Below are 16,363 nucleotides of genomic sequence, written 5' to 3' on the forward strand. Positions count from 1 at the left end.
TCCAGAATAAAAAACTTGTGCCACAAAATACATAATTTACTTTTTAAAATAAAAAATGTCATGTAAGATTTTCAAAACTTTACAATTGTGACGATATATGCCTAGTTATTTCACACTATTACTGTATTATCTAGTACTGACAACTAAATTTGAAGCCTCCCTTTGAAATTCTTTGAGATTTTCCTTTGAAAAGTTTGAACTGGATTAATTTTAAGGGCGGAGTAATGGAATTCTTACCATAACTTAAAAAATTTCATATGTACTTGAAAGCATTCCTATCAATTCTGAAACCAGAGATTTTCCTCCTTCTAAGTCTTTAACGTGCAAAATAATTTATCATTAGTAGTATTTATGAAGCTTTGCAAAGAATGTACTGTAGAAACAAATAATCAAGCTTAGAAACTTATTTCTCAAATATTCCAGTATGAAAATGTTCTATAATTTGCACCTGACACAGTGCCGACCCAACATGAGCAGGATCTAGAGAATTTCAGCTGCTTTTTCAGAAGTGTTAGTGGGCTTTATCAAGACATCTACACTCTCCCTTGGGAACCAAAAGCAGACAACTCTGAAACTGCAGTCCGGACCAAAAGTGCAATGTCTTCCAAGAAACACAGCAAAGTTAACTGGTCTTTATGGGAAGCAGGCTCTTGACATTATTTCTCAAGACTGCAAAGGAGAAACTGAATAAAGGCCAGCCAAGAATATCCAGCCACGACAAAATAAAAGCAAAGAAATGTAAAAATTGCAATAAGCTCAGGTTCCTTTAGTCTTTGCTTATTGACTCAGCAAACATATCTTGAGTGCCACTATAGTTAAGCACCGTATTAAGTAAATAAAAAAACAAATTAGTACGGGAATTTCATATAATTTGTCATACAGTAATTTCATGAAGGTTGTTTAATTTTTATTATAATTTATTAACTGTTTCTTTGGTTGCTATGTACAGAAGTTGGGGTGAAACTCCTAAGTAATAACTCTGAAATAATAACTTTAAAGTTTATTTTAAAAATTACCTGGAATAATAAAATTGTATAATTTTTCCATTACTCTCTTCATAAGTTGATTGAACTTTTTCATTCTTGAATTTGCATCACTCATAAAATCTAGTTTTGCTAGGCCACCTTCCAAAAGATAAATTCCAACCTGCAAAGAATTAACCAACATAAAGATAGCTTCAATTGCTATATCACTCTTCAGGAGGATATGAAAAAACATATTTTACCATCATTGTTTTTAAAGATATTTAGAGTATTTGCCCCACAAACACCAAACACATAGCTACTAAAACTCCACATATTTTTACTTTCAATAGTAATAAATTACTCACAAATGCAGTGTTTATTATATACACTATTCAAATTGCAAGAAAAAACCATTATTTCTTAACTAGAAACAAATATGATCAGAACATCAATTCTATTTACCAAGACAAGATTTCCAAACTTGATGAGCATTAGATTAACTAATGAAGTCAGTTAAAAATTCAAATTTTCCCAGAAGATTCTGATGTACATGCCAGGATTCTTTTTAAAAAAAGGAAAAAAAAAGATTTATTTTTATGTATTTATGCACAAAAGAACTGGGGTGTAAGCCAGAGGGGTGGTGTGTGTCTGGGAGGTGGAGTGAGAGGATTCACCAGAGACAGAGTGGGGAGCATTAACAGGCAGATCTAGTGAAATACACTGCTGAGGGGGGAGCAGTGGATCAGACAGGAGAGGTCTGCTGGGCCATGTGGGTCACCTCCCTGGCTGGGGATTAAACACATGCCACAGTGGCTGGTGACAGCTTGATAGCGCTGAGACTTTAACCCCTGCACCACCAGGGAGGCCCATGCCAGGATTCTTAAGCACAGTTAGGTCTAGGAACTCTGCTAGATCAAATACTAAAATATATAGAAAAACAGGCCTTAATTAATATTGAGGTATCGTAATTCTGGTGAATCAATGCAGTATGAAACTTTGTAGTCAAAATACTTTAATTTGAACACTGGCATGATATTTAGGAGCTAAATATATAGGGATTTACTTTTGATCCAAATATGCTCATTTGCCAAATGGAGAGAAGTCAACTTGAGATAGCCTTGATTATATAATTTTAAAATTTCCTAATAGAAGCCATTCAATAAATGTAATTTTCCTTACTTCCCTGTACTGTCCTGGACCTGTTCCTTACTCACTGAGATTCTCATATTCTTTCACCAGCATTATATAAGAAAAAGTGACAAGGTTATATTTCATCATTATTTATAACCTGCCTGTGTTCACCCAGAGATGACTTACTATAGTAGCAATAAATGTTTCAGTATTTATAAAAATTAGAATGAGGGAAAACAGAACATATCAAGACTTGGTGTGTGGGGAATGTGGATAGAACGTAGATATATAAGCCATATATTTGTACATATTTTTTTTTAAAGTCACAATTTTGGCACTCACAATCAGCAAAGAAGGGAGTGCTTGATTGCACAATCTCACTGTTTAGGGGAGAATTAAAATCCAATGTTTCTAAATTTTCTCATTTCTTTCTGTCAATTCTGAAACTATAAATAAGGCTATTCATGTAATTTTTTTTTAATGTGGAAGAACTAAGACATAATTTTTAATTGAACAAAGGTGAAGTTACCATTTAGAATTTCTTTTCTTTAAAGTTTTAGCAAGAAGGCATATTAAGTACATTTATTTAAATTGTCTACCTGCTTCTTAACAAGTTGTACGAGGACAGAAGAGCAGGTTTTTTTAAAAAATTTCATATAAGAAAGTAGCTAAAATTAGAACATCTAAGTGATTCACATAAAGTTACTTGGCCAGTAAACAGAGCATGGAATGAATTATATTATTCATTTATTTAAAAAAATTGTTTGGTATCAGGAATTTTACTTGGATATGAATGTCTACTCTAGTGAGGGATATGTAAATTTTAAGACTACAAGTGACCAAAGCAAAAACAGACATTTGCATCAGATATTATGAGGAAAGGACATGTAACGCCATTCATGGGGTTTAAGAAAAGATCTGCCTAGATGAAGTAAAATCTGAACTGAATTTAAAGAATGACCCGGAGTTACCAGGGAAGAGGGAAAAACCCAAACAGAGGGAACTGTGAAAACAACAGGAAAGATGCAGAAATACAGCAGAGGATATACAGGAAACAAATCAATTTGAAGTTTCTGGGACAAAGTAAAAACTAGGGTGACAAAGGAGAGAGCAGGAGAAGCGGACAGAGTACACGCAATTCTGTAGGAAGTAACAATGGAGTTGTATCTGCACTAAGTTATGCTATTCCAGAGACAAAGTAGATGAAGGAGATGTAAAGGCAAGCAGAGAAACAGTTAAAGGATTGCTATGAGAAGAGGAAAAGACACTGAGCGCCAAACAAGTCTTTGAGAATACAGCTGGGAAAAGGACTCAGCAAGATTGCCTGGGCAAAGGAGAGCCTGGACTGGTTAGCTATAAGAAATTTTTAAACTGTTTCTAAAGGCTCCAAATAAATTATACTTTGAAACAATGAGAAACTTGCTTCCTTTTCAGTTTTTACTTCTAAGATAACTTCAAAATGGATTGCAAATCTCACGAACTTGAGAAGAGACTCAGGAAAATGAATACCTTGATAATGTGGCTGCCTTCTGGCTTTTGGCAAAGTTTTATTCTTCTCTTCTTTTGCAGCCACCCCAAATCTTCTAACATTTCACCACTGAAGGATGATTCCACTTCAATACCTTTGTCACAAATACTGATTGGCTCTTTGAGTCCTTTTTCTTGTTTCTCTACATCTTCCCCTTCTGAATGAACATAGATCAGAAACTTATTGCTTGACTCTGAACTCATCAGAGTGAAACTCCTTTCAGAAATATTTTCAATTAAACTCTGTTCAGGAAGAAGCTGAAGAGTTAATTCTCCTAGAAATGCTTTCCAAGAACTATCAAAGTGATGGGGAGAAATCACAATATTCAGCTTTACAGTCAAAGGGGGTAAAATGCTACCAGTTTCTTCTTTACTAAGTGATTTTGAGATGCCCACCACCTCTGCACACCTCTTCTTATCAATGTGAGCCACTTCTTCCTGTAGACTGTCATCTAGAATGAGGCACTGGGAAGAGGAGTCTGAACCTTGGCAGGGGTGATCGTGCTCGGTTGGGGTGAGAGGTTCGTTCCTTCTGTCCTCATGCATATTCCAGCAAAGCTGCTGCTGCTTTTCTTCATCTACTCTCACCGGAGGAGCCCGCTTCCGTCGGCTGCTCATTTTCAGCTTTTCTTGACTGGTAAATGTGAACTCTAGAAGACAAATGAAATAGCAGACATTCCAAGAGGGAATGGGAAATTCAGCATAAACTGAAAGTTCTTACATGTAACATGAAACCTTCAGAGCTACATAAAGCAACAGATAATTTTTTTAAAATTAAGACAAATAAAGTTAAAAAACACATTGACCATAAATGGCATCATACAAATTCTAATGATTTTATTGGTCTTCAATGGATAAATTTAATAACCATAATTTTTATATAAAATAAATTCTAAAAATACATGTAGTGCGTAGCAATAATAGTAAGGATAATCTCTCAAATATCTAGGAATGCTTACTTGGGTACAGTGTAGTCTGCAGCCATCTATTCCTACTAACCCTCCATCCCTAACTACTCTGTTCCAAATATAAGAAAGAACGAGAAATGTATTTGAGAGAAACACTTCAGGAATACACAGTCCTATTTAAAAGCAAACCAAACCATGGGGAAATCTCAGGTGACCAGAAACTTATTGCATTCTTTTTTTTTTTTAATTTGTTATGCATGTGAGAACTGGGGTGTAAGCCAGAGGTACATGGGGTGTGTGTGGGTGTGTGTGTGTGTGTGTGTGTGTGTGTGTGAGAGTGAGTGAGAGAGAGTGAGTTCACCACAGAGTGATAGGAGACAACACCACTAAAACAAATACTTGATGAAGGATTTGTATACGGAATACATAAAGAACTCTCCAAATCAACAGGAGCCAAACAACTTTGTTTTTAAAAAATGGACAAAAATTTTGAACAGATGATTCACCAGATGACATATAAGTGAAAAATAAAAGCAAGAAAATATCTTCATCCTCATCAATCACTTAAGCAATAAACCCACAAACCACAATAAGAAACTGTATACAAAACAGAATAGTAAAAATTTAAGACTGAGGGTACATTTCTAATATATTACATGCTATGGAAAAATTCTGCAGATTTTGTATATACACTGCCCTAGTAATTCCACTTGTTATTTTCTGAGAAGTAAAAACATGGATAAGTTGAAGTCAAGCAACCGAAATGTTCTTCACCTAGTGAATGGATAAATGGAATGCTAATAATTGATAAACTGATGCATACAACAGTACGGATGAATGTTTAATCATGATGCTAAGTGAAAGAAGAATAGCTGAAAGACTACATACTATATGATTTCATTTACATGAAATCCTAGAAAAGACAAAAACCTAGTGATAGAAAGCAGATTGGTGGTTACCAGGGCCAAGAAGTGGGATGAGGTGATTGACAACAAAGGAGCAGAAGGGAAAGTTTGGGTTGACAGAAATGTGCTACTAGTGATTACATTGTTGTACACATTTGTCAAAATTTATCAAATTGTACATTTAAATGTGCAGAATTACATGAAATGTATACCTTAAAGCCGATTTAAAGGCAAAAACAGAAACAAGGGAATATTAATAGCAAATTTATTCTAATAAACTTGAAAACTGAGATAAAATGTGTAACTGTCTAACAAAATATAAATGAATAAATGAAAACTGGCCCGAGAAATAGAAAATCTGAATAGACATATAACCAAGAAACTACTGTAAAACTACTTACCTACCTAAGATCTACTCACCCTTCCCTGCTGATAGAACTTTTATTGAGTTAAAAGGACAATGTTGTTTCTATGTGTACAGTCCCATAAATTGCATGTGGCTATTCAGCTCTAATAAAATTAAATAATACTGTAAACTCAACTCCTTATTCTCACTAGCCACAAGTCAAATGCTCATAAGCTATATGTGACTAGTGACTACTGTAATGGATATGGCAAATACAAACATAATTACAAGTCTATCAAACTCTGTCAGACTAGTTAATCATAAAGATATCAATCCATTAGCCTATGCCTGGTTTATGAACGCAGGCGGCGGCAGTCTATAACCAATAAATGTCTATTTTTAACTAATAATTCAAATAACTTAATTTCTTTCTTATCTTGGAAGAATAATATAAGAAGTTCCTGATAGCCTGACTGTTCATCTTTGTCTAGTTCTTCTCAGGGCACAGGGTGGAACACCAGAATTGGGTCAATCTGCTGGAACTCTGAGAAGTTAGGCTTTGCCACATCACTAGGTAACTATCATTACAAATATGTTGTATAACACATCAACCCAAAGTTCAATGTTTGTGACAATAATCATTTCTTTATTCTCACACACCTACAGGTTAACTAGATTAGGTTTTTGGAGAAAAGGTTGGTTTTGCTTAAAGTAGTTCTTAACCTCCTCCGGGGACCAGCAAAATAACCCCAGAAATGTTCTTACCATGATGGATGAGATGGGAGAGTACAAATCCAATCATACAACTATTTTTCAAAATGCCTGGTAATGGCAAAAGCACTAAGATTCCACAGGCCACAGCAAGTACATCAATGAACTCAAAAGCAAAAGGTAGGGAAATACCCTATTCTTCTTTATAAAGTGGAACTCCTCAAGGCAAAGAGCATGAAAGTGAGGTAGGGGATGGGGAGGGAACTGGAGCAGTTACTCAATTTATTACAGTAACCCTAATACTAACAACTTGGTAATTATGGACTCACTAACTCTAAAAGCCTAACAAGGAACTGGTTATAGTCTCATATCTGCAAAGCCTCGTGACTTATAGGTGTGAACATGTATTTTTCTAGATAAATTCAAGCTTTGTCTTCTGCTAGCTGGGTGGCAATGCAAGAGTTATCTAACCTCTCATGCCAGTTTTCTCATTTCTCAAATTAGGATGATAGCAGAATTGTGGTCAGGAAATATAACAGCAGAACAAAAGAAATTTAGCATCTATTCAGTAAGTGACAGCTGTTGTTACCATCATCTTGAGCATACGCTAAACAACCTTTTACAATAACCCAACTTTAAGATGGCACCATAGAACAATGTGTTTTAAACTTGACTGCATGTTAGAATTATGTGGGTGAACTCTTAAAAATTCTGATGCCCAGGTACCACCACAGTCAATTAAACCAGAATCCCTGGGACTAGGATCCAGACACCAGCCCCCTTTATTTTTAGCCTCCCTAGGAGATTCCAGTGTGCAGACAAGTTTGGGAAATCTTGTTATGGATAGCCAGTTGCCAACTAAAATCCATTTCTCTCCTAAAATACAGTGTGGGCAGGAAAGGTACCCCGACTGGCGCTGTATCTGTACTGGTCACATGGCCAGTTCCAGCCAATGGAATGTGAGTAGAATATGTACTGTTTGCTTACAGAGATATTACTGAAACAGAGCACAGAGCTTCAACTATTTATTTTTCTGTTAAGAGTCACCCAATGTCCTTTAAATCATGTGTATTATTGTAATGCGCACATTTCTTCAGAAGTTTGCTTCCATCCTGATTCTTCCAACATTACGGCCTCAAAATATGTATTAATATTAACAATAAGGGGCCTCCCCGGTGGTGCAGCGGTTGAGCGCTGGGCTGCGAAGCTGCCCGCAGCCTCTGCAGCGCCAGTTTGATCCCCGGCTGCTGGCAAGGCAGACTTCTCCTGCTGCACCTGCTGCTCCCCTCAGCAGTGTACTTTGTCAGTCTGCCTTTTCTGTTCCCTGCTCTGGCTCTGGTGAATTCTCTCACCCTCCTGTGCTTCTGACAGTACCCAGTGCTTGTATAAATCAATCAATCAATCAATCTTTAAAATATTAACAATAAGTTAAACTTGGAGGAAAATAAATACCAGGATTTCAAGCAAGGCTTTCCCTTTGTCCAGTTCTTTACTAGACATGGTCTAAAAGCAAAATCCAAAAAACTCATTCTGGTTGACTCTATCTAGGATACCTCCTTGAACCAAAAGACATACTATTTGAATAAAGCTACTTATAACCATAATGTCAATTGGCTGCTAATAATTATTGGTAAAATTCTATATAACTCTAATTATATTTCAAATCCTTCCTATAGTTTTCATGACATCATATAAATTCCACCTTTGAGGTTTCTACTACTTCTCCCCTCTTAAATATCAGTGTTGGAATAAAATGTGATTACTTGTAGTTTTCTATATGGATCACACTTTTATTGTCCCACATTTAAATGTAAAAAGACTTTTGCTTGAAACACACTTTCACACTTCTCTGGTGATGACTCAATCTTCCCCCTAAAACCTTCTATGAGCAGGAATACTGAGTTATGGGCCTCTCCTTGATCCTAACTGTCACAGCATTCTGAACTGTTTGACTAAGAACTACTTGACAGGTGGGAAGGAACAGTATATCCTATTCAGCACTGTACTCCCCAATAGCAGATCTGAGTCAGTATGGAAATAATACATAACATAAGGTGAAACAAAGATCCCTAGCTCCGGGAATACCGACCCTCTTTTTAAGGACCCAAAGGTGCTTTGCTGACATTTCTTTTTGGACCAATTTCTCTTAGCCACATTCTGGAAGATTATAAATAATGTGAAACTATTCTTTACTATTTCTGGCCTAGAATGAGACAGAGAAAACTTACTGAACTGTATTTTCAACAGAAAACAAAGATAGTCATTAGAAAACTAAACATAAAATGTTGTTACTAAAACAACACATGAATATTAAAATTAAATTCAGATTTTCTTCCCTCCAAATTACCACGTCTCTTCATTAAAAGACATACAAACTCTGATTTACAACGAATCCATGGTAGAGTTGGCTTCAGGTTATGAAGACTAACAATAGTATATATCTGCCACATTGCTGTCCAAGGCAAGCCTTATGCAAGTGGGGCCCAACCGATTACTGAAAAGCTCTCAATGACCTAGCATTACCACCACAACCGTCCTTTCCCGCAGTAATTCCAACAAAGTAAGAAAATTTTCATTCACTGAAAACTGAAATATGTTAGTGACATAAACCTGGAAAATACCCTCATAAGCTTTTTCACCAACAGACTGTTTCCTCCCAATTTTTCTAGCCCGAACTCTTTAACAAAAGATTTGTTTTAATTCTGTAAAAAAGTTCTTTTAGGCTGGGCGGAAAGAAAAAGCAGAAAAGTGATAAATTCTCGTTATTTAGAAATTATTTTCTTTTGCTCAGCTAAAGCCTTAAGTTAATTTAAACATCATTAAGAAATTATTCAGACATGCAGGATTTCTACCCGGTGGCTATTGTCGTCACTTAGAAAAAAGGTACCCCCTTCATGGTCATTATTTCACAATGCTCATACAGCAGCCCCGGCTCATCACCGGGGAACACATCTCCGTTAAAAAAACACAGCAATGACCACGGAGTCAAAACGTACAATGTTTGGAACGCGAACGCAATTCACCTGACTCCCAAGTAACTCAGAACTTTCCGTCTAACTTTGCAGCTCCGGCCTCCCCTTCACGCCGTGCCAGGCCCGCGCCCCGCGAAGCCAGGGAGCTGCACCCCGCGAAGCCAGGGGCGTACCCGGGCGAAGGGCGACAACACATCATTCCGGACAGACTCACATCCTCCGGACAGACTCACCAGCGGTCAGAGCGGGGCCGTCGGCCCGGCGCGGGGCGGCGCGCCACCAGAGCCCCGGGGCGCCCCAACCACACAGCAGGCCCCGGCCCGCGGGGAGAAGCGCCGCCCGCGGCCCACGGCCCGCTGCGCTGAGGGGAGCCGAGGCGCCTCAGGGCCCGCTCGTCGGGATGGAGAAGCGACGGGGAGCCTCGCCGCGGACCCCTCTCGGCCCCTCACCTTCCCGGGCTCCACAAGAACTGAGCCCCCTTCTCTAGGAGCTCCGTCTCCGTCCAGAAACGTCAGTGGTGCCGACCTCTGACCCCTGACCCTCCATCACCCGAGAGCCTACCTGGAGTGTATCTCCCAGCCTCTAGAGCCGCTGTGTCCCCAGGCCCGGGGCCCCCTAGCGCCTCCGCAGACCCTGGGCCAGCACTCGCCACCCACCGAACATCCGCCCGGGTGGGCACGCGCGCTTTACGCAGGTTTGTGCCGGGGCTCCCGCGGGGCCCTGAAGCCACAGCCCTCGGCGGCGGGGTGCGCGCTGGAGCGTGAGGTCAAGGCGAACGCGCACGTCAGGACGCTCCGCCCTCTTTCTCCAGCAGTGGCTTCAGGAGTCGCTTCTGCGCAAGTCCACACGGTGAAAGACAATGGAGGCCCGCAGTTGGAGTCTCGCGATAGTTCTGCTGCACGGCAGTGGGGATGACGGGATTGGCTGAAAACCTGAAGAGGAGGCGGGGCTCTACGCAGGTCTAGCTAGGGGCGGGGCTTCCCGCTGAAGGGGCGGGGCTCCCTTGAAGGGAGAGGCAGGAGGGAATTGTGACTTGACTAAGAAGTTTGAAAAGGATTGTGCAAGCGCTTTCCTAGGGCGTTTGGAAAGCAGACACTACTTAGGTACAGATGAAGCTATCTCCCTCAAAAAAATTCTTAGAAAGACTTTCCAGGGAAATGTAAGTAAATATGTTAGCACGCGACCAAGGGACACCCAAAGGTTTCCCCTAGGAATTACTTTAAGAGAAACACTTCGTGTCATTCCAATATCTTAATATTTTTTCCTTCTCTTCACTGAGAGGGAGCCTCTTTCTCACAAGAGTGAGACCATCTGGTATTTTTCTTTTTCTTTCTGGCTTATTTTGCTGAGCATAATCCCTTCTAGCTCCATCCACGTTGCTACAAATTGCATGAGTTTATCTTTTTTGATTGCTGAGTAATATTCCATGGTGTATATGTATCAGCCAAGAGGCTTCAGGGCCAAGATCTTGTAATCCCTCCTCCCTCAGGCTTCCCCCCCCCCCCCACTTCAGGCTTGGCACCAAAGACTAACACATAACAAGGATTGGGCCTTATGCTGTGGATGGGCATTGTAGCACGTGATCACAGAAGCACAAAAGTAAGTTCTTGCCTAAGAGAACATCCGTTGTAATTGCGTGAAAAGTCCAAAGTGGTCGGTTCTTAGTACACAGCTTCATCACAGACCTCTAAGCCTGAAAGAAGCAATTTTTATAAACTAAACCCTGTAAAACTCGGTGCAGAAATACCTCATGCAAGGCTTCTTGAGGCAAGTGGGAAAAGTAGTGCTAACAGGAGCAGTGGGCAAGCAGTCTTCATTGGCCAATACATCAATTTATTACCATTCTTTTGGAAGTGTAATTTGAAACTTAGTATTTAAGTGTATATTGTGCTATAAAAATTATCTTTAGTAGTGTGTCACTTCTCACCTTTAGAGCAAACAATGAGGATTAGAGTGTCAAAAACCAAACTGCACATAGTGTAAAGGAAAGCAGAAATTAAACTTATTGCAAAGGTTTCAACCTACATACAGGAAACTCAAGGCTATAGGAGCAAGGAGTTCCCCACAGATGAAGAGACTCTTGCCCTGTTGATGTGGATATTATTTCACTTTTTCAGCTTCTTGGTTTTCTAAGTGTTCTTCGTTATTTGGATCTGGGTAGCTCAGTCAGGGCAACATGGAAGTTCATAGATGATGTTAACACACTTGGTATTTAGGAAATATCTGGTGTTTTCTTCTGATTCTGGAAAGACCTATAAATTCTTACTACTAATGTCAATAAGGTTAGGTTTAATTTTCTTTAGTGTACATGCCTTAGCCAACTCATTTTTTTCTGACTGAAGTGACTCCATTTTAGTTTGGTTCTACAGTTTGACTGAGTCCAGCTGGTGCCAGACAGAAATATTTGAAGTTAAGCACGGCATTATTTTCTCTTTGTTTACATGGATTGGGGTAATTAATCTCTATGGTCATAATTATTGTTATCCCTTAAACTACAGATCCAGTTGTCAGTGTGCAGAGATGTAATTTTAACAATAGAGGTGGAATGCTATATGCTTTTATCAATAGCTACAATTAAACAATATTCTTCTTTTGAATTTTTCAATGATATGTTCTATTCTCTATTTGCAAAGAGCTCTTTATTGTTTTTGAAAAAACTCTCTATATCTACAGAGTAATGTTTTTCAATATCAGAATCACCAGAACTAATTTCAGAAAACATGGTTCATTTCTACTCCTTAGCTCTCTGGAAGCTCCCAGCTGCGAAACACCTGTTCATTCCTGACAACACTGAACTTATCCCACTGTTAAAGTCTAATAATCTAACAACATTACACAAGTGGGAATCAAATGACTGAACATAAACCAATCAGGGAGCCACTCAGGTATCATAAAGTTCAGCCACTTCTTCTTGAACTATAAGTGTGACAACAATCAGATTGCTTGTTCTTGTGTGGTATCGCTAGGCCAAAGCTATCCATCCTGCTCCTTTCAGGGACTGTACCTTTATTCCAGCTGAATTCCTAACTCAGGCCATCTTGTTTAGAAATAAATGTTACAAGTTGCTTTTGAAGTGGGAGACTGACTGAGAGGGAGTTGATGCAAATTTAATCCCATTTGGGGTGGAAACAGGATAATGATTTATGTGTAGGACATATTTTGTGAGGACCTTGTTAATTTTTTCATTGGAATCTTAACATGATAATACTTAAACATTTCATTTTTAAAAACCCAGAAATTTGGTGATTTGTCCCAGTTTAGCTCTACAAGAACAAGAGAACCTAAAATTCCTCTTGATTCCAATATCGAGGCTGTTGCCTATTATTACTAAGATAAGGTGTTTTTCAAATACAAATAAATGATTTATCACCAAACTTCCTAGGTTGACAGGGGGAACATGAAGGCAAAAGGGATATAATTATTTGATAACACAGGGCTGTGTATATCAACAATAAGGATCATTGAAGTCTAGCACTTTTTTCTCTTCAGTAGGAAGATCATTAATAAAATTGCTTGAGAAGTTTCTTCCATATTCTACTTCCCTCTGCCTGATCTCTGGAAGTGAAGTTGATGGCCACCCAGTATGAATGGGGTTTGCCAAGGATAACTCCTTATTGCATTTCCTCTACTACCAATCTGTCTTTGGACTGCTTTTCTTTCTCCTGACAAATTGACTATATTAGGATCTAAGTCCCAATTCTGGAAAGAATGACGATTCCAAAGCTACTGTTAAAATGCGTGTAATACTCTCAGGGGATGGGAGGAGGAACTATAGGCTTGGAAAATTGGTTCTGGCAGGAGTGATCAACAATGCTAAAGGGGGTGGTGCCAGGTCAAAAAATAGTATGGTGTTATATGGATTGGGCATGCTTCCCAGTAGCACGAGCAGGGCAGGTTAGGAGACAGGAATCAAAGGGTGTCAAGGATACACAATAGGCCACTGTCTCATACCATTTTTAAAAATCAACCCTAAATAGATTGAAGATTTAAATGTAAGAGTGTAAAGAGTAAGACTTCCCAGTGTAAACACAAGGGAGAAAATTTCCTGACATTAGTATGAGCAGTGATTTTTATGGATATGACACCAAAAACAGGCAACAAAAGCAAAAATAGACAAGTGGTATTGTATCAACCTAAACAATTTCTGCACAGCCAAGGAAATAATCAAAAGAGCGAAAAAAAGCAGCTTGTGAAGTGGGGGTGGAGAATATCTGCAAATTAGATATATGACAAGGACTTAATATTCAAAACATATAAGGAACTCAAGGAACTCCTGTAGCAAAACAACCTGAATGGAAAGTGAGCTAAGACCTGAATAGACATTTTCAGAAGAACACAAGCATATGGCCAACAGGCATATGAAAAGATGGCCAACATCACTCATCATCAGGGAAATGCAAATCAAACCCACAATGAAATATTTTCTTACACCTCTTTGAATGACTGGTATAAAAAAGACAGATAACAAATACTGGTGAGGTTGTGGAGAAAAAGGAACCCGGGTATGTTGTTAGTGTGAATTAATAGAGCCATTATGGAAAACAGAATGGAAGTTCCTCAAAAACTTAAAAATAGACCTGCCATCTGATACAACCACCCCATTTCTGGGTATGTAGCCAAAGGAAGGGATATCTGAAGAAAATGAATAATGAACTATTATTCAACCTCAAAACAGAAGATAAATCTTACCATTTGCAGCAATATGAATGAACCTTGAGATCACTGTGCTAAGTGAAGTAAGTCAGACATCGAAAGGCAAATACTCCATGCTATCTCTTATATGTGGAATCTAAAAAGTTTGAGTTTTTAAAAGTAGAGCTTAGAAAGGTGTTTGGCAGGGACTAGGGAATGGGGTCATGGGAGATGTTGGTCAAGTGTACAAAAGTTCAGTTATGAGGATGAATACATTCTGGGAATCAGATGCACAGCATGGTGACTATAGTTAATAATACTGTGCTGTATGTATACTGGAAATGTGCTAAGCGAGTTCATTTTAAGTGTCCTCACTACAAAAAGTAACTATGAGATGATGGATATGTTAGCTAATTTCATTGCAGTAGTCATTTCACACTGTATATGGATATAAAAACATGTTGAACACCTTAACTATGTACACTTTTATTTGTCAGTACTTCAACGAAACTGAAAAAAGTGATAATTGAGGGATTTTAAGAGTTTGAACTTCCCTCATCAAAAAATGATTCATTGTAATCAATTAGGTATTATATATTTCATTGCATTCTGATCTTTTGAAAGGAATTACCTATGTAGAAGAAATACTTAGCCAAACTATGTGGAAATAGCCAGAATGCTCTGCCTGCTTCAAATGTTTTTGAACAAGTGGGGATTTTTCTATATTTTGTTTGATAAAGCTGTGGGAGGCAATATTGTCCCTGTTCTGCAGAAACCAAAAGAAGAAGTCCTGTGGTTTTAATGCCTTTTCTCACCTGTGCAAAATATTTGCTCAATTTCTTTCCAGTTCAATGTGATATATTATAATCAACCTGAAAAGCATAAATTTGTATCATTAAGGAGGATAATTCATAATGGATTTGTTGGCAGAAATTAAATATTTAATCAAGTATTTAAAATATATCTGAATCATCAGTGGTTATTACTCTGATTACAAGAGACATCTTCTTATATAAAATAGAATATTTATGAGTGTGTCTCCAGTCATTTTGAATACAGACATGAATTTAAACCTCTGTTCATATTTATTGAAGCTACTCTTCCCTAAAGGACCGGATTGAGTTAATAAGTTTTTTCATCATTCTCTTCCTTTTTAATGGTGAAAGTTTAAAGGAGTAGTAATGGATTATTTCCGTAAATGACTGCTGGCAAGACAATTGTTAAAAACCTCAAAATATTGAAATGAATGATAGAAAAAAAAACCTATGCTTGTAGATGTAAATAAAACTTGCTTTTAGATTCTCTGTACCATATACTTTATTTTCTAATTAGAGATAAATGTAGTTATGTGAAAGCAACAAAAAATGTTTCATTGCTGTTATCTCTATCTTATGGATCCCTCTACAGTTTTAAAAGGATTTTTTTGAACTACTATATTAATGGTATTTGTGGCATATATCAAAATATAAATCTAAAGAGATTCCTAATTTGGTCTTAATTTTTCCTTATAGTTTAATATCCTTACATTTCTTGGAGAAACACAAGCGCCTTGCTACTGTGGGATCAGGTCTCCCAGGAACATGATCATCACCCACATTTTGAAAGAAAATACTGGGGCTTAGTAGAGTTCCCCAAATTAGGAAGCTTAGCTATGAGAAAAATCTTTTAATATAGTTTTATTTTATTTTTTTTGTAACTTTTTTTATATTGAGGTTTCATTTGTATGCAACAGTGTATACTTTTAGAGGATGAATTTTAAAATGACGCATAAGAGGCCAAAATACCCACGAGGCTGATTTCTGTTCAAAGTTGAGTTCTTTGTACTTTATTGCTAATATGAAGTCCAAGGAGGCTGATGTACCATAGGCAGACACAGTGGGAATGCCAGCAATGTGAGGCAAATTTAAGGGGTACAGGAAATTAGCTGCCTACTCCATCTCTAAGATATTCCCTAGAGTTGCCTTGGTGCTGAAAAGTATATCATTAGATATTTATTTCCCAAAATATGTGGGAAATCATTTTTAAGATTACATATGATAAAATCCGCTCAATGAATACGTAACAAAATTGTGTGTCAAATACTTTACAAATGTGATTGCTAATTTTTAGGAATAAAAAGTTGAGGAGGTAGAGTCCTTGTCAATTTTCTTATGTTTTAGTAAGGAAAGGTAGAATAGTCCAATTAACTTTTGTGTGCATGCTGTGGTAGAAGTGCTGAATATTGAGAGGGTACAATTTAGTTAATTTACTGTGATGCTCAGAAATG

The 16,363-nt window shown here is 37.9% G+C and overlaps 2 protein-coding genes across 6 annotated transcripts in view; one reads left to right on the forward strand and one right to left on the reverse strand.

Annotated features, from left to right (window-relative positions):
• SHPRH (SNF2 histone linker PHD RING helicase) overlaps positions 1-10,217 on the reverse strand; it is a 65,817-nt gene extending 55,600 nt beyond the window's left edge. For 4 of the 5 annotated variants that reach the window (XM_037520533.2, XM_037520530.1, XM_054697905.1 and 1 more), the window contains exons 1-3: positions 10,027-10,217; positions 3,606-4,273; positions 1,017-1,146 (exon numbers count right to left, since the gene is read on the reverse strand). In XM_037520533.2, the coding sequence (XP_037376430.1) occupies positions 1,017-1,146; positions 3,606-4,241 (766 nt within the window). In that variant the 5' untranslated portion in view covers positions 4,242-4,273; positions 10,027-10,217. Of the gene's footprint in view, positions 1-1,016; positions 1,147-3,605; positions 4,274-9,698; positions 9,721-10,026 lie in introns of those variants that run through there. The other variant, XM_037520532.2, reaches the window with a different exon arrangement.
• Positions 10,218-10,249: 32 nt separating this feature from the next.
• The window catches only part of GRM1 (glutamate metabotropic receptor 1), a 406,389-nt gene continuing 400,275 nt past the window's right edge, over positions 10,250-16,363 (forward strand). The window contains exon 1 of the mRNA XM_054697906.1: positions 10,250-10,424. The gene's annotated coding sequence lies outside the window, so the exon portion shown is untranslated. The remainder of the gene's footprint in view (positions 10,425-16,363) is intronic.

This window comes from Talpa occidentalis, unplaced genomic scaffold, assembly GCF_014898055.3.
Source record: "Talpa occidentalis isolate TD23 unplaced genomic scaffold, MPIMG_talOcc4v2.1 talOcc4.2, whole genome shotgun sequence".
In the NCBI taxonomy this organism is placed as follows: domain Eukaryota; kingdom Metazoa; phylum Chordata; class Mammalia; order Eulipotyphla; family Talpidae; genus Talpa; species Talpa occidentalis.